At 41.0% G+C, this 22,193-nt stretch overlaps 1 protein-coding gene across 1 annotated transcript in view; it reads right to left on the reverse strand.

Annotated features, from left to right (window-relative positions):
* The window catches only part of ST8SIA1 (ST8 alpha-N-acetyl-neuraminide alpha-2,8-sialyltransferase 1), a 117,235-nt gene that overhangs the window by 28,638 nt on the left and 66,404 nt on the right, over window positions 1–22,193 (reverse strand). The window contains exon 4 of the mRNA XM_061444398.1: window positions 20,334–20,426. Within this exon, the coding sequence (XP_061300382.1) occupies window positions 20,334–20,426 (93 nt within the window). The remainder of the gene's footprint in view (window positions 1–20,333; window positions 20,427–22,193) is intronic.

Genomic DNA, 22,193 nt, shown 5'->3' on the forward strand with positions numbered 1-22,193 from the left:
CTTCCTGTTTCTAGCCCTGACCACCACAATGTCCCTATCACTACGAACAATAAGCATCCTTCAGGAAATGAGAAGCCTTTCTGAAAAGTGCAAAACAAAATCCATACTGGAAATTTTGTCTTCAGCTGACATACTTCTGCTGGCCTAACATACCCATCAGACCCTTAGTAGAGCCACCTGAAGACAACAAAAACCAATTTGAAGGTCATCGTGCGTGCATGCATGCCTTTCTCCATGTGAAGATGGAGACAGTTCACCCTATAGGACAGAATTATCCTTTAGCAAGCACACAAGGGGGGAGAGGGGGATTCATAGCTCATTCCCACTTCATTTCAAGTACATTTTTTCCCTGGGGTTTCCAGGACTGTTGCTAATGGTGGTTATTTAAGGCTTCATTTCACAGGGACACATTTTTAGGCAAGGTTGAAAACAACAAAATGAGAGGAAGGGTAAATAGCACTCCAGAACTGAGATGACCCAGCAACATCCAGGAACACTAACAAAAAAGGAGGATGTTGTCCTGAGTTCAGCAGTAGCAGTCATTTTTTCTCCTTAGTAGCTGGTGCAGTGCTGTGTAGCAAAGATGAGGACCAAACCCTACAATATTCTGACAGTGTGTGAACAGCAATTAGCAACTGTGTGGACAGCAATTAGCAACTGTGTAGACAGGAACAGGTTCTCTGGCAGGTTCCATTAATCTCTTTATGCAGGTTCAATACTCATGAAAGACATTGCATAAGCAGCCAGGAATTTAAGTCTGCTCTTCACACTGGGTACCTCGACAAACACCTGTGACTAAAAACTGGGCAAAGAGCCAGAAATACACCGCTCTGGACTTCAGTCTGACTCAGTGTTGGTCTGCGACAGCTCCCTCCTGTTTCTGCTATCTTATCTGAAAATGAGGGAGAATGATATTTCGTCTACCTTGCTAAATGCTTCAGTTACTCAACACTCTGTAACAGCAGCTTGACTTCAACTTAGTGCAACTTATTCCACTTGCAAAAAAAGCTTCCCACCTTGTGAAGTGAAATAGAGATTAAATCAAGCCTTTTGGTTGCTGCTTTCCAATACAGTTCATGATCAACAGTCAGAAAGCTTTCTTAAAGGCCAACTGTAAACCTTGCAGCTGGCTGTCAAGCATGCTTTAGTACCACCTACACTCTGCAGCTTTTCTGAAGGCTCCTTCCTGCCCAACACAGAAAAACAAAAGCAGCTTAAGTCATCATTCACTGGGAGACCGACAGGGACAAGGCATGAGTGGACTCTAGCCTACAGACAACCTATGGAGGAACTACAGTTCTGAACTGCCTCCCATTTTACTTGTTAATGGTATCCAGACATCTCCATGCCAACATGAACACGAATTTTTATTTCTCTTCTACCTCCTAGCAGCTTGTACTCAGTGATCCAAGCCTGTTCTGCACTCAGATTAACTTCTACTGATCTAGACCAGAGGACAGTGAAAAGCAGCATGACCAAATGACATGGATCTGGACAAAGCATGAGTAGGACTCCTGTGGTATCCATTTGGCAAAACCCTACTAAAGCCCCAGCCAGGTCACCCCAGAGTAAACTGGACTTACCTGACCATTCTAGGGCTGATGGGAAGAGCATGAGCAGATGATGAGATGACCATCTCCTATAATGAATCATCCTATAATGAATCTCCGTGTCTGGCAAAATCTTGGAGCAGATTCTTCTGGAAGGCATGCTAAGGCACATGAAAATCAAGAAGGTGCTTGGTGATAGCCAGCATGGCTTCACTAAGGGGAAATCTTGCCTGACCAATTTGGTGGCCTTCTGTGATGGGGCTACAGAACTGATGGACAGGGGTAGAGCAGTTGATGTCATCTACCTGGACTTGTGTAAAGCATTTGACACTGTCCCACACGACATCCATATTGTGTGCAGTTCTGGTGTCCTCAACATAAAAAGGACATGGAACTGTTGGAACAAGTCCAGAGAAGGGCCACAAGGATGATCACGGGACTGGAGCACCTCCTGTATGAAGATAGGCTGAGGAAGTTGGGGCTGTTCAGCCTGGAGAAGAGAAGGCTGCGTGGAGACCTCATAGCAGCCTTCCAGTATCTGAAGGGGGCCTATAAGGATGCTGGGGAGGGACTCTTCATTAGGAGCTGTAGCGATAGGACAAGGGGTAACGGGTTGAAACTTAAACAGGGGAAGTTTAGACTGGATATAAGGAAGAAATTCTTTACTGTGAGAGTGGTGAGGCACTGGAATGGGTTACCCAGGGAAGTTATGACTACTCCATCCCTGATGGTGTTCAAGGCCAGGTTGGACAGAGCCTTGGGTGGCATGATTTAGTGTGAGGTGTCCCTGCCCATGGCAGGGGGATTGGAACTAGATGATCTTAAGGTCCTTTCCTAACTATTCTATGATTCTATGTAGAGAGCAATGAGCATTCCTGCCTCACGCAGTTGTGCTTTACATCCACGAAAAGGCCTGTATCTGTGCATTCAGCATGATGATTTTCTGATCAGTAGAAAAATTCAGCATTACTCTGCCTCAGCCCCTAACCTGATTCAGATGTACAAGGCTACCCCTACTGCTATTCATCCTTCTTATCTTCCACAAATAACGGGAGCCTACAACAAACTTGGCACTGATGCAAGATCTTCACTGTGTTTTAGTTAACAACCTCTAATGTGTATATCCGACTAAATTTGTATATCCTGTTTTAAGGCACAGCTCTTACAAAATTGAACAGTGCAGCTCCTATTTAAAGAATGTTGTATTTGGTCATGTGGGGGTTTTTTTTTCAGTTTGGTTTGGTTTGCTTTTCCTTCTTTATAACTCACTTGCTTTCTTAAAAGATAAGTCTTCACCCTACCTGTTGTCTTGCCCTGACTACTGCTTAAGCAGTTTGCTGCCAGGATACAAATCTAGCTACTTCTTTGAGTGCAGCTTCCCCCGGAGTTTAGTCTGGCATAAACATAATGGAAGACAGGACGTAGACTGGGCAAAAGTATCTGAAAAGCAACTCTTCACCTTATCAAGAGCAAGCCAAATAGTTTAATTTGCCTAATAAATCTAAGAAACACCCCCTTTTACCTTGTATAGTGTAAGTAGATCTTCCAGTTACTGAAATGACCTTTATAAAAAGGAAAAATGACTGTCATATGTCACTTTTATCCTGCTTATTACATTTTGTCATTCATTTTGGCAGTTTTTATTTCTAGTTGGTTTTGATCTACCTCCAGTTACGACACAGCAGAGAAGTGCCACACAACTCACTGCTTCATAGGCCAGCTAGCTCATCTCAGTCTTTAATATTGAGTTTGGGAGTGAGCAGAAGCCCTATGAGTAATTCTACGTGCATTAGACTAGATTTCAATTTATAAATAAATAAATAAAAATCTCTAGAGTACATGACCTAAGGTGCCTGTAACAAGGAGAATGCCACTTTAATGAATGTTGCCATGCAAAATTGAAGAGCAAGTACAATGAAAGAGCTACTAGGTAGGAACGGATCGCATTCTCAGCTACGCACATCTAAGCAGATCTATCAAACCAGACACCTCAAGTGATACAGGCACCTGGTGTGTGAAATCAGGAATTTCTGTTTAAACACAGGGAAAAGCTTTTTTTGTCAAGCTGATCAAACACTGGAACAGGTGGCCTGGAGAGGTGATTGTGTCTCCATTCCTGGAGATAATCAATACCCAACTGGACATGGTGCTGAGCCACCAGCTCTAGGTGGCCCAGCTTGAGCAACAGGTTGGAGCAGATGACCTCCAGGGTCCCTTGCAACATCAACCATTCTGTGAATTCTGATTAAGCTTAGCTGCAATAAAGATTTCAACTCAATCCTACCAAAATCGTGACTTTGCAGCATTGCAAAGACATGGACAAGTAACCTTCGTTATAAAACTCTGCATCCATTCAGTCTCTCAAGAAAGCAAGCAGAATTTTGCAAATTACATTCTTAAATTTGGGTATGTAAAAATCTACCCACAAGATTCAACCAAATATCTGTGTATAGTGGGGTTGGAAAAGATAACATTAGATTGTTACCTCTGTTAGCTGCATAATACAACTGTCTGGTATAAGGCTACATTACTAGCTTGTACAAGATAGCAGAAACTAAAGCTGATAGAGTTGGACTAGAATCAGGAGGGAAATTCTGATTTAAGTTACAAATGAACAACAATCTTTTAAGCCACAGGATCAACTTTTACCATAGAAACTATAGCAGACTCAGCTCTCTGTTCTACACTGTGTTTCATATCAGCATTACTCACCAATGCCAACCTGCTGGCATGGCACTGAAAAATTGAGCCAAGACTTTTTCTGTGAACAGTCTGTGTTCCCCACTGCTATCGATTTGAAACGTTGGTCTGGGCACAAACCCAGGCAGAAATGCTGTCTTATTTGTAAAGTAAACCCTGCCAACAATAGCAGAAGTAATAATTATCATACAAGAATCAGCACCCTCCCGGAAGGTAATGAAATAAATGAAATAGAAATTCAAGAACACATGTATTTTGCACATTGTTTGCTATCCATCTAGACAGAGGAAAGCAAAACAGGTAGGAAAGTCACAGTGGAACATCTAGTCTGAAAAATGCTGTTCCTTTTAAAGCACAAAGAATCCATACGCTTATAGACAAGCAAATTAGAAGGGCTGGCACAGATGAAGTTTAAAAAAATTGTAAGATTTCACGCACAAAAAGTTCATGAATGTAAGATTTCATGCACAAAATGTTCACAAAATAGCTAAAATGTCTTATTCTAAGACACTTGAGAAAACGTGTACTGTGTCAAAAACTCATGTGAAATGAGCACTTAATTTTAGGATGCAATTTGACTCAGAGTCAGAACCTTAAAGGTCCTATTTTAGCAGCCTGCCTGCTTCAATAAGAAGTACACAAGTTATTCAAATGCACAAACAGCATGCCAAAATCACCAGTGCCAAATCTTACAATTGCATATGCACATACTCAAGGGAGAGTGTTAAAATTACTCTACTGGAGTTCTTTTATATTTGCACTTTACAGCTCTGTCTTTTATTAGCTGTCAATAATACAGTTCAACATTACAAACTGCCTACACACCCTGATCTAGCTTTCTATTCTAATTGATCAAAGTTGAAGTCATGCAAGCCTGAACTTACCTTATGATTAGTCCCCAGGCATTCAAACCCTAATTTTTACCATGATGTCACAGACTTTTCCTTGGAACTCTCAGTGTAGCTTGCTATTTGTTATTTAATTGCAACCTCAAAAAGTGAATGCTGTGTTCAGACCAGTCAGATTGCAAGAAACCAGGATATCTATGGACTTTGGACAAAGTTGCTCTGAAGCACTCAAGATAAGGCTTCTGTTAATGTAAATATAAGGTTTTTTGCTTTAGAAATGGCATAAAATTCAAAAAGACCACTCTTGATTCTTGCCTTCTGTCCAGAAAGTAACAGGATTTGTTCATAAGAACAGCATAGTGAAAGGTAAGAAACTGAATCCAGGCTATGCATTGGCCAAGCGGCTTTGTTAGAAAAAGAAAAAAAAAGGGAGCACTCAGGCAATGCAAAGGCTGCTGCTAGTCATGCCAAACTGTATGGCTTTGTTGAACTCACCCATGTCTTTGTATCTTTACTCTTTGTCCTTCACTTCCACCACAAGTTCTTTGTGCTGCTCTGCTCCATCATTTTGTCTTTTGTTTGGACAACATCTAGCACTGTGGGGCAAGGATGATAATTAATCCAAGTAAGTGTGCTGAAAACTTTCAGTCTTCCAAGGATAACAAAATAGATAGGAGGCAAAGCTCAAATTGCCGTATAATCCCTTGGTATGTCCTGTGTGCTGATGGAAAACCAGGGGAAAGCTTAGCTCACCACCACATGGGGAAAGGACAAGAAGGCAGGTGGAGCACACGAGAGTAATCCCTGCCCAGTCAGATGGCTGATGCCACATGTTCAGAGCTTTTCCCAACTTACACTGCAAACTTTGGTCCTAATCACTTTCTTGCTCTCTTCTAGCCCTATTTTTCCTACTGGACCGAAATAAATGCAACTCCCATTCACCTTGAGCCAAAGCAAAGTAGCAGTAGATATATTCTCCTTGTAAGGTATTTCTAGCTTAGTGAGAAAACAAAACCATAAATTGATAAATCAGACTTCCATGTTTACAAATAACCATGACTCATGAAATATTTTCTATAAGCAAAACCTGAGCTGATTGAAAGGACAATTGGCTTGAGTCAGAGCAACACCTGCAAGGCAATATTCTGATAGCAATGAGGAAACTATCATCTGAGAGACTGTAATATGCTGACAGAAAGAGGAGGATGTAGGCTACCGCAAGACAAATACATGATACAGTGAAGATAGAGAGTCTTAACAAAGGGCTCAGAACAGATATAAGAATGGAGAGCAAACAGGTTAAGGGGTTTTTAGGTAAACCAGAAATTAAAGGGATCTGGAGATATTTTTTTCAGGAGTTTACAGGTAAGTAGGTAGAGCAGTATTAGAACCACTAAGGAATGATCATGCTTTTTGGAAGATACCGGACCTACTCCTAGACCAACAAAGGAAGAAAAGCTCTTTCTAGGCATGCTAAACACCTACTATATTCCCTTGTCCATACTGTTCCTCCTGGAAGGTTTCTAAAGAATTTTCCAGGAATAGTCCATGACTTGGTCATATACTGAATCCTTCAGTTTTGAGTTTGTGTTTCTTCACAAATTTAACTAACTCGTAAGACAACTTGTCATAAGACAAATACAAAGACTGGACCACTCTGGTAAAAAGAACTTCATCTACCTCTTTAACCCTGGTACACTATTTTGTAATGCTGGCTTCCATACATATTTTACCCATTTTGCATACACACAGGTACCTAATTGTTCATTCTGTCAGCCTGCATACAAGTGAAACACAGACATCTCCTACAATATAACCAGAACATTTCTTCCAAAGGCCTTCTAATGAAGTGTAATGAGTCTGTGGGTAGATCTTGATGCATTCTTCTCCTTCTCCCCCTGTCTCCAAGATTAAAAACACATTCCAGAGTGGGCAAAATTAAGCTATTTATAATTTTCAAGACTTCTTATGGAACATAGATTAATCAGGATCAGAAGAAGCAGTTTGAGACACACTTGAAAAATTTCCTTTCATACCTTGCACACCTTGGCTTTGAAAATAGACTTTAATCCCTGATTATACTTTTTCCCTCAATGATGATGCCATTTAACTGCTTTGCTGCCTCCTGTGAAAGGCTTTCTGAATGTCTAAATACTTCCTTCAGTGTTTAATAATTTGTGCTCTTCTTCTGTGTACTAAACAAAGTCAGAATAACTAGTTCCTTCTGTCCTTCACCTTTTCCCACTCTTCTGTTTCTACCATTCATTAAGAACATGAAAAAGCAGTCCTGAAGATCCTTCCTTAGTGGCTCTGGTAGTGCTCTAGCGATTTACTCATAAACACCTGAAAAAAAAAAATAAAATTCTCCAGATCCCTTTAATTTCTGATTTACCCAAAAATCCCTTAACCTGTTTGTTCTCCATTCTTACATCTGTTCTGAACCCCCTGTTAAGACTCACTGTATTGATTCCTTCACTACCACGTATTAAGCCTTGCTCTAGTCTACATCCTCGTTATTTCAGCATATTACAGTCTCTCAAATTATGTTTTCTTCATTGCTATCAGAGTATTGCCTTGCAGGGGTTGTTCTGACTCAAGCCAATTGTCCTTTCAATCAGCTCAGGTTTTGTTATAAAAAACATTTCATGAGTCACAACCTCAAGCTCCTGGATTTTTAAACTGCACACCCAGCTTCAGGGGGAGCATAATAGTTTGAAAAACAACATATATCAATAAACCTTTGTATTTCCCAGGGATGTAAAAATATTCATCAGCTTCTGCCTTGCCTCTACTAGCAGCCTCTTAGTACTGATGCTTTCCAACAAATCAACTTGCCTACATGCACTTCTCAAAGGACAGGCTATACTTCCAGCATTGATGGGAAGAGAAGGCTCCCTGGACTCCAGAGCAGACTGGGAAAAAAAAGATTGTCTCACCCTCTGGGATTTTTTGGCGTGGAAAGCAAGTCCAGCCAAAGGCTACCTGAATGCAAGAGCCAGCCCTCCCTGAAGAGAAAAAAATCCGAGTCAGGTTTTTGGCGACTGTAAAGTACTGCAATGGGAGCTACAGTTATTTACACCAGGAAAGAATCTGTTTCCCTAAAGGACTCCACATTGGCATTTCTTTCTCCATTCATCCTTTTGTTCAGTGTCTATTCTAAGTCATACCAATTTAGTCTTATCATTGAAATTCACATTGAAATAGTGTAGTGAGATTTTTATTGAGAAAAACATTGCTTTTGATAATAAGCAAACAAATCTTTCCAGACATTATATGAATGGAAATATTGTTTGTGAAAACCAAAATGTCATAAAAGCAGAAAAACATTTCAAATACTTTTGCATTCACTATAATATATTCTGTCTGAAAATTGTTGGCCAGATTTTGTCCTCCCCAGATGAGAGTGCAAAAATAAAACCAGGAGGAGGCTTCTAAGGCATAAGCTTTTGATGACCAGCCTAGCAACTGTTTCCCCAGCCTACCTTGCTGCCCAGACTGAAGACTGACAACTGACCTACCATACAGCCCATTAGCCGCTCTGCCTGAGGTCAGCAGCGCTGGGATGTCACAAATCTGCACAAATCAGCAAAGATTAGCAGAATAAAAGCTACCATTCTGCTCAGTTAGATTATCTCATTCCCAGCAATCACCTCCACTGTTTAATGAGAAAATAGGTACTAATTAACCTCTCTGCCTCTTTGTCATCCATGCTTAATCTAAAGCTTCTGTTCTGTGGTCAAACTCATAAGGATAATTCTTGTACTCCTGTGACTGTCTCCTGAATTTGGAGGCTTTCTTTGAAATTTATGGGATCACATGGTTGCAGATGCTGCTAAGGGTAAAAGTTATTTTTGTAGAGAAGGAACAAACCAAAAAGTGGAATGTCAGAATCTGGCAGACTGCAGAGAAGTTGTAGTTTTCTGTGTTCTCATTATCTGCAGTCTTTCAGATTGCAGGGTGCCTTGTACCTTCATTTAAAAAAAAAAAAAAAGAAAAAAAAATATCTATTTGCTTTCCAATCAATATCTGAAAAAAATCCAAGCAATGGGATAATCACAGAAAAATCTAGGTTTCTTTGCAGTCAAAGACTGCAAAGTCAAAGACTGCAAAGAAAGATTAGTTACTTAAATATGGATTAGGTGCTAAAAGTCTTTGGAGATGATACTCTGAAAAAAAACTGGGTCTCTCATAAGACACTAAACTGCTTGATCCAGCAAAATACATATGAGTTATTTCACTCACTTTGAAGATTTTACTCACATACTTAAACATGAGGTACTTGGGTATGCTATTCCACATACGGGCAGTAGGATTTAGAAGCCCTTGTATCAAGTCCTACTACAGCAATGCAAGGATAAAAAAATCCCCAGCACCTTAATTAAAAGTGTTATTTGCTCAAGGACATATATAGCTTTTCCATTTCACAAGCCTAAGAATGGAAAATCAGACATCTGGTTGTCTTTCTGTTTCGTACTGCTGGAAGACTCTTCAAGACAGTGGTCTGAAGAATACACCAGCAGGGCAGGGGGAAAAGAGAAACTAAAGCAAAAAGCAAGTCTTCCTGCAATGGCTTGCCAAGAAAATGAAAATGTGTGAGACAATGTGTTAATGAATATCAGCACATATGGGCAAGCACTGGTGATTTTGGTAAGGCAACGATTTGCAATTAAAATGCCATTCAAAATAGAGGTAACTATGATTATCATCTAAATCCCACTTTAAGGCAGGAGACATACAAATGTGTATGTAAGATAATGCATCCTAGTCCTCTCCAATTCTACAATAAATATACATTACAACTGAAAATAGAGAACATTTTAGTCAGAAATCCAAATGGAGTATTTTAATCTTGGTATCTTTTATCTTTGCTTTATGATAATTACTAATGAAATATTTGATTTTATTTAAGTGAAAGCATCAAATTGTGACTTCATGATATTTAACTTATAATTTTCCATTTTGTTCCCTTATTAATTAGCCCTTTAAATTACTGTAACATGGCGACTTTTATAGAAGTTAACCTGGGAAGCTGGGAATTAGTGATAAAGAAAAAAAACAACAAAAAAAGGAGGAAAAGGACAACCAAAAGCAAGGGGCTTCCCCCTAAATCTGTTGTCCCCACGCAGAACCGCTTTGCTGTCCTGTAGGGGGCTAATGAGGAAACCCATTCGAGCCAGAAACAGCCGGCTGATGCACTGCTAAAGATCTCTACTGGTGCTACCAGGAAAAAGCATCGGGTCATAGTAGTAGGGGACTCTACATTGAAAGGGACAGAAGCACTCGTCTGCCGCCCAGACCCAGTCTCAAGGGAGGTGTGTTGCCTACCAGGGGCACGGATCAGGGATGTGGCAGAGAGGCTGCCTGCTCTAGTAAGTCCCATGGACTATTACCCACTTGTGGTGATACATGTGGGTGCTAGGGATATAGATAGTAGTAGCCTGGGGAACATAAAGAAGGACTACAGAGCCCTGGGGGAGGTGGTTAGGGGCTCTGGAGCTCAGATAGTCTTTTCATCAATTCTCCAGGATACAGGAGAGGACCTAAAAAAAGCTAGGAGGATTAACCAAGTTAATAAATGGTTAAAAGGGTGGTGTCATAGTCAGGGGGTTGGGACCCAAGTTTGTAGGCCACGTCTAGTGGGGGCTGGTGGAGCTAGTCTGATAAGGGAAAGAGCAGTTTTGGTAGGAGGCTTGCCAGACTGGTCAAGGAGGCTTTAAACTAGATGTGTTGGGGGAGGGGGGCATCATTCCATCCCAACACACCCAGTCAGTTGCCAGCACCTATAATAAATGCTTGGAGCAATGTAGAGATATTCCAGCCCCTCCAGCCAATGAGCCAGCTTCATTTGGAGCTTGGCTCAGATGCCTGTTATACAAATGCCCGTAGCATGGGGAACAAACAAGAGGAATTAGAGATGTGTGCACATCTATGGGGGTATGATATAATAGGCATTACCAAAACATGGTGGGATGGCTCCTATGACTGGAGTGTTGGAATGGAAGGTTACAGGCTCTTTAGAAAAGACAGGCCTGGCAGGTGGGGAGGGGGAGTTGCCCTTTATGTTAGGGATAGGCTGGAGAGTATGGAACTCTATCTGGGGACAGGTGAGCAGTCCACAGAGAGTTTGTGGGTCAGGGTTAAAGGGAATATAGCTATGGGAGACATTACTGTGGGGATCTGTTACAGACCACCTGATCAAGAGGAACCTGTGGATGAAGCACTCTATAGACAGATAGGAAAAGCCTCATGCTCACAGGCCTTTGTTCTCATGGGTGACTTCAACCACCCTGACATCTGTTGGAAGGACGGTACGGCCCGGCACAAGCAATCCAGGAGGTTCCTTGACTGTGTAGAAGACAACTTCCTTCTGCAAGTAATAGAGGAGCCGACAAGGAGAGGTGCCATGCTTGACCTCGTGCTCACCAACAGGGAAGGTCTCATTGGAAATGTGACGCTCCAGGGCAGCCTTGGATGCTGCGATCACGAGATGCTCGAATTTGAGATCCTCAGGACAGTGAGAAGAGCATGCAGCAAGCTCACTGCCCTGGACTTCAAAAGAGCAGACTTTGGCCTCTTCAGGAATCTGCTTAGTAAGGTTCCATGGGATACAGCTCTAGAGGGCAGGGGGGCCCAAGACTCTTGCTTGCTGTTCAAGGATCACCTGCTGCAAGCTCAGGAGTGTTGCATCCCAACCAGAAGGAAGTGCAGCAGGAGGGCCAGGAGACCTGCTTGGATGAATAAGGAGATCCTGAGGAAAATTCAAGTGACAAAAGAGGCTTATAATAAGTGGAAGCAAGGACAGGCAGCCTGGGAAGAGTACACGGATGTTGTCCAGGAAGCTAGGGACCAGGTTAGGAAAGCTAAGGCCCAGTTCGAATTAAACTTGGCTAGGGATATTAAGGATAACAGGAAGGGATTCTACAAGTACATAGCAAATAAAAAACAGAAAAGGGAGAATGTAGGCCCCCTCAGGAAGCTCTCGGGAGAACTGGCTACACAGGATTTGGAGAAGGCTGAAGTTCTGAATGACTTCTTTGCCTTGGTTTTCACTGGCTCTGACCAAACCACCCAAGTCTTGGAAGGCAGATGCAGGGACTGTGAGAATGAAGACCTTGGGCCCACTGCAGGAGAGGATATGGTTCGAGACCATCTTAAAAATCTGAACATGCACAAGTCCATGGGTCCTGATGAAATCCATCCGCGGGTCCTGAAGGAGCTGGAGAATGAAGTTGCTAAGCCCCTGGCCATCATATTTGAGAAATCGTGGCAGTCAGGTAAAGTTCCCGATGACTGGAAAAAGGGAAATCTAACCCCCATTTTCAAGAAGGGGAAAATGGATGACCCAGGGAATTACAGACCAGTCAGTCTCACCTCTGCGCCTGGCAAAATCTTGGAGCAGATTCTTCTGGAAGGCATGCTAAGGCACATGAAAAATCAAGAAGGTGCTTGGTGACAGCCAGCATGGCTTCACTAAGGGGAAATCCTGCCTGACCAATTTGGTGGCCTTCTATGACGGGGCTACGGAACTGATGGACAGGGGTAGAGCAGTTGATGTCATCTACCTGGACTTGTGTAAAGCGTTCGACACTGTCCCACACGACATCCTTGTCTCTAAATTGGAGAGACACCAATTTGATGGATGGGCCACTCGGTGGATAAAGAACTGGCTGGATGGCCGCACACAAAGAGTTGTGGTCAATGGCTCAATGTCCGGCTGGAGACCAGTGACAAGTGGTGTCCCCCTGGGATCAGTGTTGGGACCGGTCTTGTTCAACATCTTTGTCGCTGACATGGACAGTGGGATTGAGTGCGCCCTCAGCAAGTTTGCTGATGACACCAAGCTGTGTGGTTCACTTGATACACTGGAGGGAAGGAATGCCATCCAGAGGGACCTTGACACGTTTGTGAGGTGGGCTGATGCCAGCCTCATGAAGTTTAACCATGACAACTCCAAGGTCCTACACCTTGGTCAGAGCAATCCCAGGCACAGCTACAGGTTGGGCAGAGAAGAGATTCAGAGCAGCTTGTGGAGAAGGACTTGGGGGTGTTGGTTGATGAGAAAATGAACATGGGCCGGCAGTGTGCGCTTGCAGCCCAGAAAGCCAACCGTATCCTGGGCTGCATCAAAAGGAGTGTGACCAGGTCAAAGGAGGTGATCCTGCCCCTTTACCCTGCTCTCGTGAGACCTCACCTGGAGTATTGTGTGCAGTTCTGGTGTCCTCAACATAAAAAGGACATGGAACTGTTGGAACAAGTCCAGAGAAGGGCCATGAGGATGATCAGGGGACTGGAGCACCTCCCATATGAAGACAGGCTGAGGAAGTTGGGACTGTTCAGCCTGGAGAAGAGAAGGCTGCGTGGAGTCCTCATAGCAGCCTTCCAGTATCTGAAGGGGGCCTATAGGGATGCTGGGGAGGGACTCTTCATTAGAGACTGTAGTGATAGGACAAGGGGTAACGGGTTAAAACTTAAACAGGGGAAGTTTAAGTTGGATATAAGGAGGAAATTCTTTCCTGTTAGGGTGGTGAGGCACTGGAATGGGTTGCCCACGGAGGTTGTGAATGCTCCATCCCTGGCAGTGTTCAAGACCAGGTTGGACGAGGCCTTGGGTGATATGGCTTAGTGTGAGGTGTCCCTGCCCACGGCAGGGGGATTGGAACTAGATGATCTTAAGGTCCTTTCCAACCCTAACTATTCGATGATTCTGTGATTCTAAGTTCTCTGTAAAGTTCTTCCTAATATCTAGCAATTGCGTTTATTGATAAGGTATTGTCCTCACCCCCAACACCTTAGATTACTGTACACCTGGGAAACTGTTGCAGCTCTCCTCAGTCTTTCCTTCTTCCTTCTTCTCTCCTACCAGATTAAATAACTTTTTCTCTCATTCTCATTTTCCTAACCCAAAATTTCAGCCCATTGCTTCTCATCTCATCAACAGCTACTGACATGTCTCTTTGAAATCACTAGTACATTTTGAGACACCTCTAGATTCAACAGTCCATTCCTTGGGGCTTAGGCTTCATAGATCCTTCCTGCTCTTCACTGCACTTTGACACCCCAGGGCTGGGATGTGAGGACTTTTCTGAACACATGGGGCTAAAACAGAGTACACAAGCTGAGGCTGTAGCTGAGCTTAAATATATCCCTTCATTTATTACACTTATTTAGATAACCCAACACAGCATTTCCTACTATCTAAATAGTAGGGCATTGCTATCCATGATGAGTCACTGACCTAACACGACATCATCTTTTCAGCAGAAATGCCACCTAACCAGCAGCTCCCACAGTTTTTCACATATTCTTCCCCATGTGGAGGACTCTACATTTGATTACTGGGTAGCATTCTATTTAGTTTAAATTTTGATTATACCTGTGAATGTATGACTTTGCAGCCAAACTCTGCAGGTTTTCAAAGAAAAAATCATCTAAATCTCATCTGTAAAAAGCAGAGGAAAATACAAAATAGATTAGCATTTCTGCGAAGTCTTCTATATACTTTTCTTACTCTAAAATAGATTATAAACCTGTCCACACTGGAAATAAAGGAGAGAAGAAGTGGATAAGAGAATAAAAGCCATCAAACTAAATGGGGTCAAATCATGGCTATAAAAGCATCAAACTGTCCTAATCAATCACAACAGACTGTTATAATTCCACAATTCTGTTCATCAGCTAATAAATCACAAGAGCTGCCAAGAAAGTCTGGATCTTTTTTTTCCTGGCTTTGCCTTTGCCCTGGTGGTAACACTGACAAGTGTTCCCCATCACTTCACTTCCATTTATATTCAAGGGAGGACAAAAACAGGTGTTCCTCACAGAAAGAAACCAAGGCTTCAGTTGCTAGTAAATTTAAAACTTCTTTTAAAAGAACTTTGTATTAGACAAGACAAAATGGGGCTTCATGCAACCTCCATATACATTGCCCCTAAGGAAGTGCTTCCCAGTAGTTTTACCCATCTGCTGTTGGCATGAATGCTCACAGACTTTTGCAGAGAAACAGAAAAGGACAGTTTTGCAATGTGAATGGAAACAATGCTTCTTATCACTTTGGAGTACTTCTCAATGAAATAATCTGAGAGATATTCAGATAGCAAGAATGAAATAAGAACCTCTGTGAAATATTTAAAATCTGATGATTAAATGACTTAACAATAAAAGATATTCTCATCATCTGACTCTTAAAGAAAGGACAAGATGAGCAAGCAGTATTTTCCTTCAATAACTTACTCTATGGGTGACTTGGTTTTGTTTTTTGGGTTTTGGGAGTTTTTTTCTTTCTTTCTTTTTCTATCTTTTGTACCAAATTAAAATGGAACTACCTAGGAATGGACTTTTTACTTGGAGACATAATCATAAGGAAATCTCATGTACCACTCATTTTCATGAGTGTGAACAACCAGCTTAATATTGTATATTTGTTTAATCAAATATTAAGGAAGATTTTATCAAATTAAATAATTGCCTCAGTTCCATCTTTTTATTCTTAACAGCTTAAATCAACTGGATTCAAAGATTTCTTCAGGACCTGTCTCCAAGATGCAAGAAGAACTGGAAAGCAAATTTAATCCCACTCAAATTTCATGGGAACCTAATAAACAGCAGCAATATTTAACTGACATTTCAAAGCTCAGAAGCAGAATCATTGCATTTGTTAGACTTTAGACTCATTCCTTCATATTGCTTTAGTGCAGGAAATGTGATGCAGCAAAAACTAGCCAAATATTGCAGAAATCAAAAAAGCAAACTAATATACCAAAAAAAAAAAAGGTTCACATTCAGTGATGGAAGTTCATGCTGAGCTGCAAAGTGTAATGACTGATTCTAAATCTGGTTAATTTTCAGTTATGCTATTTCCATTGGCAATGTTATACAACTTTGAGAGACTCTACTATAAAAAATTAAATAAAAATATCCACATCTCCACATCCACCTCAGCTAATCTTTACTTATTTCTATATTCAAAGCAACAGGGCATGCTCTAGTAGAAACGCCATGGTAGCAAAAATATGGATCAACTACACCTCCACCCTGTCCATAACAGCACAGGTATTTCACAGATATGTTCATAATTAGTCTAATTAAAGTAACTTCCAAAGCCCTAAACACATACACGGATGACCTGGCCTTCATTCAAGTGAATTTACGCTCTCCCCAAAGTACAACATGCCTTCCTTCCAGCACCATCAGTGCTGAGAAAATACAGCACCCTGAAAGGAGAAGTGGGAAAAATTTCACACAACTCAAGCAATTATCAGATTACATCTCAAAGACAGTGTTGGGAAGTGCGTGTTACAGACCTTAGGGGCTTCTATCAGTAATACTGATGCTGAATTATGGGGAATAAGGAAAGCTACCATAGGCATCATGCCATTTTCTAATAACATTACTTCTACACCTTTCAGAAACACCTACACAGCTAATGAATAGAATACCAACAGACATCAGTCAATTGGAAACTTGCTGAATGCTGGAAAACCAACTATTTGGACTATTATATCTGCATTAATGGCGATATATATGTGCATGGATTAGACTGAGTAAGGACAAATGGCAACTGGAAAGAAAGATTGCTGCAAATGGCATTTATTTACAGATTTAATTAAAAGTTTAGAGAAAAGAGTATTATCATATGACATTTGCAAAAGCTCCTGAAGATGGTAAGAAATTGCTAGAATTTGCTTCTCTGAAACAGCCGAGAGCCAGTGACTTCAGAAACACATAATATCTGCATCCCAAATAGTAACTCTTTAAATTTCTTAGTCAAAAATCTTATGCCGTTGGTCAAAAATAATCACTACCTAATTATTTGTATATTCATGTGTAATCCACTGACTAGTCCCACTCCATAGTTATAGACGTGTTCAGAATGTAGAAACAATCACTGCAAATGGCATAACCTTGCTGATTTTTCCCAGAGCCTAAGAATGGCTGTAGGCACATCACAAAGAAAATAAAACCCAGAACAAGCAGAGAATAACCTTCTGCCTACAAAGTGGTTCCATACAGATAAGGCCAAGCTGACTAGGGTGGTAGGGGGATGAACCAGAAACATCAAAGATAGGAAGCTTTTTGCAGTCCCTCAACAGTGTTGAGGGGTAGAGTGTGGGAGAGGTCACAGCAGCCCCAGGAATAGCTTTATGCAGCATTTCAATCCCAACTGCAATCTCAAACCAGGGATTGACAGAGAAGTAAGTTTTGAATGCAAAGTGAAAAAAATGAGTTTTACACCAGCTCAGAGGACTGAGTGAGTTCCAACAGCAACTGATGGGAGATGTCCATGAAATATTTTAGACAAAAAAAAAAAACAAAACGAAAAACAGCTGGGGCAGTCATCATGCATCCTCCTGGTCAGCCACGGAAATTTCTATCATAACACATTAATTTTCATTACTCCTGTATTATATGAAGCAAAGTACCGTAGGAAATTCCTCATCATTTTTCGAACCCAAATGACATCTGAGCACAGTATTTTACAAGTGAAAGTTGTACTACCTGCAGTGTCACATTTCCTGCTTAAAACAAAGTAAGAACTTGATCTCTATGTTCTGCAAAAAGCAGTGTTTAGAAGTTATCTCTAAAGTCAATGTACTCCGAGATGAAAATCTTGAGTCTCCCATCCTACGGCTGTAAACCTAGAGGGAAACGGTGGTAGCTCAGATATCACTCTGCAGTAATTACCACCAACAATTTTGTTTTCTAAAGGCAATAATTCTGGGTTTAAAACAACACAGAAAACTGTCTTCACATCCCTGGTATGAAAACTTTGCCCTATCCAACATGCCTCATCATCAATTATCTGGTAAGGATAAATCTTTTAGAAGCCATGAATGATGTTGCAGAACCAATTCACTAAATCTGCCTTAACACACTTGAGAGATAATTGAGATGTCAAGCCCCATCAATATCAATCTACTCAAAGTAAGGACAAGGGGAGAGGGGAAGAATGATAATGAATAATAACATTATGTGAAGCTAGTTAACTTATAGCATAGAAAGAGATAAATATCAGTCACTAATCTAAATGTCCTTGAATTACATGGAAGTCTGGTCCTAAGAGCAAGCTTAATTCCTTAAAAAGCTTCTTTCCATAGAAATTGATTATTTGTTTACAGAGTAGCAGTCTTTTTTTCTATTTTAATTTCCAAGATTTAACCTTTTTTTTCCAACTCTAACTTAACACACAGGAGGTAAAATAATGAGTTTGGACAGCATACAGGAAACCTCAGTAAAATATTATCTTAAAAAAAAACAACCCTAAAATTCTTCCTGACAAGGCAGAGGAAGCAAAGTGTCAGATCTCTCAAGAGCTCCAAGCCTCAGAAGAGGCTTCTGCCAATTTTCAGCAGTATGAATTTTTGTCTGCGTCTTTCTCAGTCACTGGCTGTAGATCTCCTCCTAATCAATACATAGCCATATACATCCCACATTACTTTCTCAAAGGTCTTGCATCCCATTTATCGTCCACTCACTTTGAAAGCTGACATTGCCCACAATCCCGTTTCCTTCATCTATCCCTTCCTCCCTATCTATTTTCCCATTTCCCCGCACCCCTCGCAACTCCTCCTTGTGATATCCCCTTCTCACAAAATAGCATCTCGGTCTCTCCATCTGCTTCTTCAACCATCTGCTCACTCCTTCCCTTCCTTCTTTCTGGATAACTCCACAGTCTCTTTAGCGTAACTTCTCAGTCTCCCTGCAATATCCCTAAAAACTCTTTTCCTCTTCTATTCAAAAATAGTAAGTACAGTGAGCGTTCCATGCTAGGCCTTGTTGAGGGGTGTGTGCAAAATAGATATCCATGAATTTAACAACCCTTTGCCTTGACAGCTGCAAAGTACTTTGGAAGCTTCATGTTTCACACTGCTCCATTTTATTCAAAATGCCATGGCCAAACTGATCTGCTTTCCTTGATGGGGTGTTCTGGACAACAAATAACACTTTTTAAATCAGCCTCATTAGCCATCTACATCCTACAGTATTTTCAGATTCCCCATCTTCAGGCCCTGAGCAGCTCTTTCTTGCCTGGCACCTGGTGTCATCCTCTGCCAATTCTGCTTGGTTTGCTTTGATCTCATCCCACAAGCACTTCTCTCCCTTCTCCTGTTCAGACACTCTCTGCCTGGAATCAGCTCTTGAAGCTGATTACTACTCCATTTCGCTCTTGCTCACCCTCTCTTTTCTACTCTGCCCAAGACTGTCATCTTTATCACACACAGAACTAGAGAACCCTTCAATTCATGATAGAGAGGAAATATATTACATTTAAATACCATCAAACATCCATTTCCAAGTCTGTGCCTTTCTTCTTTTTAAAACACCTGGCTTTTTATTATTCATTTTATTTCCCTGCTTTGCTTCTTTTCACAATCCTTCACCTCCCAGTACCTGCATTATACATTTATTTATGCCTTTATGAATTTTCTGTTCATCCCCTCAGTTTATGCCTTTTTTCCCTCTGTGCTTTTCAGTGAACATGGCAGGTTACTACCAGATCTTGTTCTGACTGAGAACAGCCTACGTCATTCTGGGTGATACACAAATAACATAGCAATTAAAATTCAAGAAGGCAAAATCAGAGAGATGACATTGACTCCCCTTCCCCTCCCCTTCCATTTTCTTATCAGCTACTGACATTTGGAAAATTCCAACCAACTCGCATAACAAAATTTTGTCCCAGTTTCTCAGGAAAGTAAGGCTTGTAAGATAACAACCTGTTGATCAGTTCCACCCTAGACACTTCTGTACCCATAAGTCAGTATCAAACAATACAAAGACAGCAAGGACCCTGAAGTTATCAGTGGTGAAGCAAAGAGAAACCCAAATTAATATCTTCGTTTGCTGTGGGATGCAGTAGCCAACTGACCTGACCTGCAGAGTAGTTTGGGCCACTCATCAGTACATGCTTAGCTTGGAAGCAGCCAAAGCACCTCTGGCACATGACCAGTGCACAGTAAAGGGAGGGAGCTGGAAGTACTGAGGGGAGTCTGGTAATCAAAATAACTCTGTAAAAGCCAGCTTCCCTAAGTTTCCCTGCTTACAGTGAAAGGATCAGGGGTTAGTCTTGTATTATTTCACCTAATGCCAAAGTACTGCCTATGCCATAGTTTATAGATCCTTTTCCAGGTCCAGAAGATCATTAAGAACACAACTCTGATGCACTAATACCCATAACACAGATGAAGCATTTTTCTTTTTGTTTCCCTGATCGGAGAAGGAAAAACATGCTCTCTACCTTTTCTGAATTATACTGGGATTTGCAGTCACCAGCTGTGTTTTCGATCCAACGTCCTTGCTGTATTCACTGGATAGAGGAGGAAGGTTACACCTGTGCACAGAAAGACAGTCAAGATTTTAAATGGCATTCAGGATTGACGTGCTTCAGCCTCAGTCTTTTTTAATCTGCAAGTTTGCAGGTGTGGGGTTGTTGTTTTTTATTAAAGAAAGCAGGCTGTCAGAAAACATGAAAGTGCTGTATAAATATGAGACTACACTACAGGTGCTCCCTACTGTTTCACAACTATAAGCACAATAGGTCAATTTTGTACTAGATTGTTAGGAAATGCAGAAATAATACCTTTTGCAGAGACAACATTATGTAACTACCAAGCAAAGACACAAACTTGGCATTTCTGATAGGCTGAAAGGCTGTAGAAGAAGCCATTTTTATCTACAGAAAAGACTTTTTTAACCAAAAAATTATTTTAAAGTTCTGTTTTTCACTCTATTCTGTGTTATTTACCAGTATCAGGCTCCAGACTATTACCACTCTGTGTTATTTTAAGATTACACATCTTGCAAACAACAGGCAACTGGCATTTTTAATATTAGACTGTGGGGTAATACACAGCATACAGAAATTACCAAGAAAACACAGAGAAAACAATTAAGTGGCTATTTAAATATGTGCATCTCACAGTCTTACTCTGGCAGGTAGGGTGATAATGTAATAAAGAAAAAGTGACTGAGCAAATTTACTTTGGAAAGCACAGCCAAGACTCAAAAAAATAGAAGTAGAGAGAAACCTTGAGACAATGAATTCCTAAATACACTGTAGTAAAGGCCTAGGAAAAGGAGGAAAGTGCAGCAGATAAAGATGAAAATGCATTCAAACAGTACCCAAGTCTGTGCACTGCTCCGTAAATTACGGTCAGGAGAAATCTACTCAGCAAGCGAGGCTGCAAAGTGTTGGCTGCACTTTCATGTGTTTTGGTTTTGTGCAGCATCCAAGGGAGAGGGCACTAGTGTGCACACAGAGTACTCTGCTATTTTTGTTAATGCAAAACATCCAGAATCCCTAAAGAAAAAAACACTGTCATGCTACATCTGCATGTATTTGCATACAAATGCCAGCTCTCAAAACCATATTCTTAAATTCTCATCAGGAAATGCCAAGGAGAAGGACAACAAAGCCCCACCTATGCGGAACATAGATGGATTCAAACGTATTCAACAAGAAAAATTTAACATTTCCAGGAATATTTTCTTCTTCACATGACTACATTGGTTAAGATGTGCACAATGTGATGAGATTTCACTTAGGAAGCAGCTTCTGGTTTGATTTACCACAACTTAAGAGAAGCTAGATAACTTAAAAAGAAGCCAGAAAACAGGAATCCAAATAAGAGGCCTCAGAAAATGCAAACTTTGATAAGGGGGAAAAAAAAGGGGGCAAGAAAGGCTAGAACCACAAGGGAAATTTAATTCCTGGACAAAAAGAATGATAAAACATTAAAAATCAAGAAAGGTTTGAATAAAATAAAATAAAAACAATAAGTTGCTCCCTGCACCTGCACTGGGTAGCATACAAATTAATTTAATACAATTAATACTATTTGAAGAGGTTGTAGAAACTCTCTCAGCAGCAGTTATCAATGGCAGGTCAAACAAATATTTGTGAAGCAAGCTATATAAGTGTTATGCATCAGAGGACAAAGATCATATAAATGACCTCTGGCAGATTACAGTATAATGCCTTCTGATTTGATAAACACAAACTCATAGGCAAGCTTGTAAGAAGCCAATTTTAGTTGAAGTGTATTTGAAAGCACTGTGAGGGACCAAGAATTCTCCCTAGTTCTTATTACCTAACATC

This window comes from Pezoporus flaviventris, unplaced genomic scaffold, assembly GCF_033815535.1.
Source record: "Pezoporus flaviventris isolate CSIRO_AGI_PZ_B2104156 unplaced genomic scaffold, CSIRO_AGI_Pfla_v1 ptg000002l, whole genome shotgun sequence".
NCBI lineage: Eukaryota > Metazoa > Chordata > Aves > Psittaciformes > Psittacidae > Pezoporus > Pezoporus flaviventris.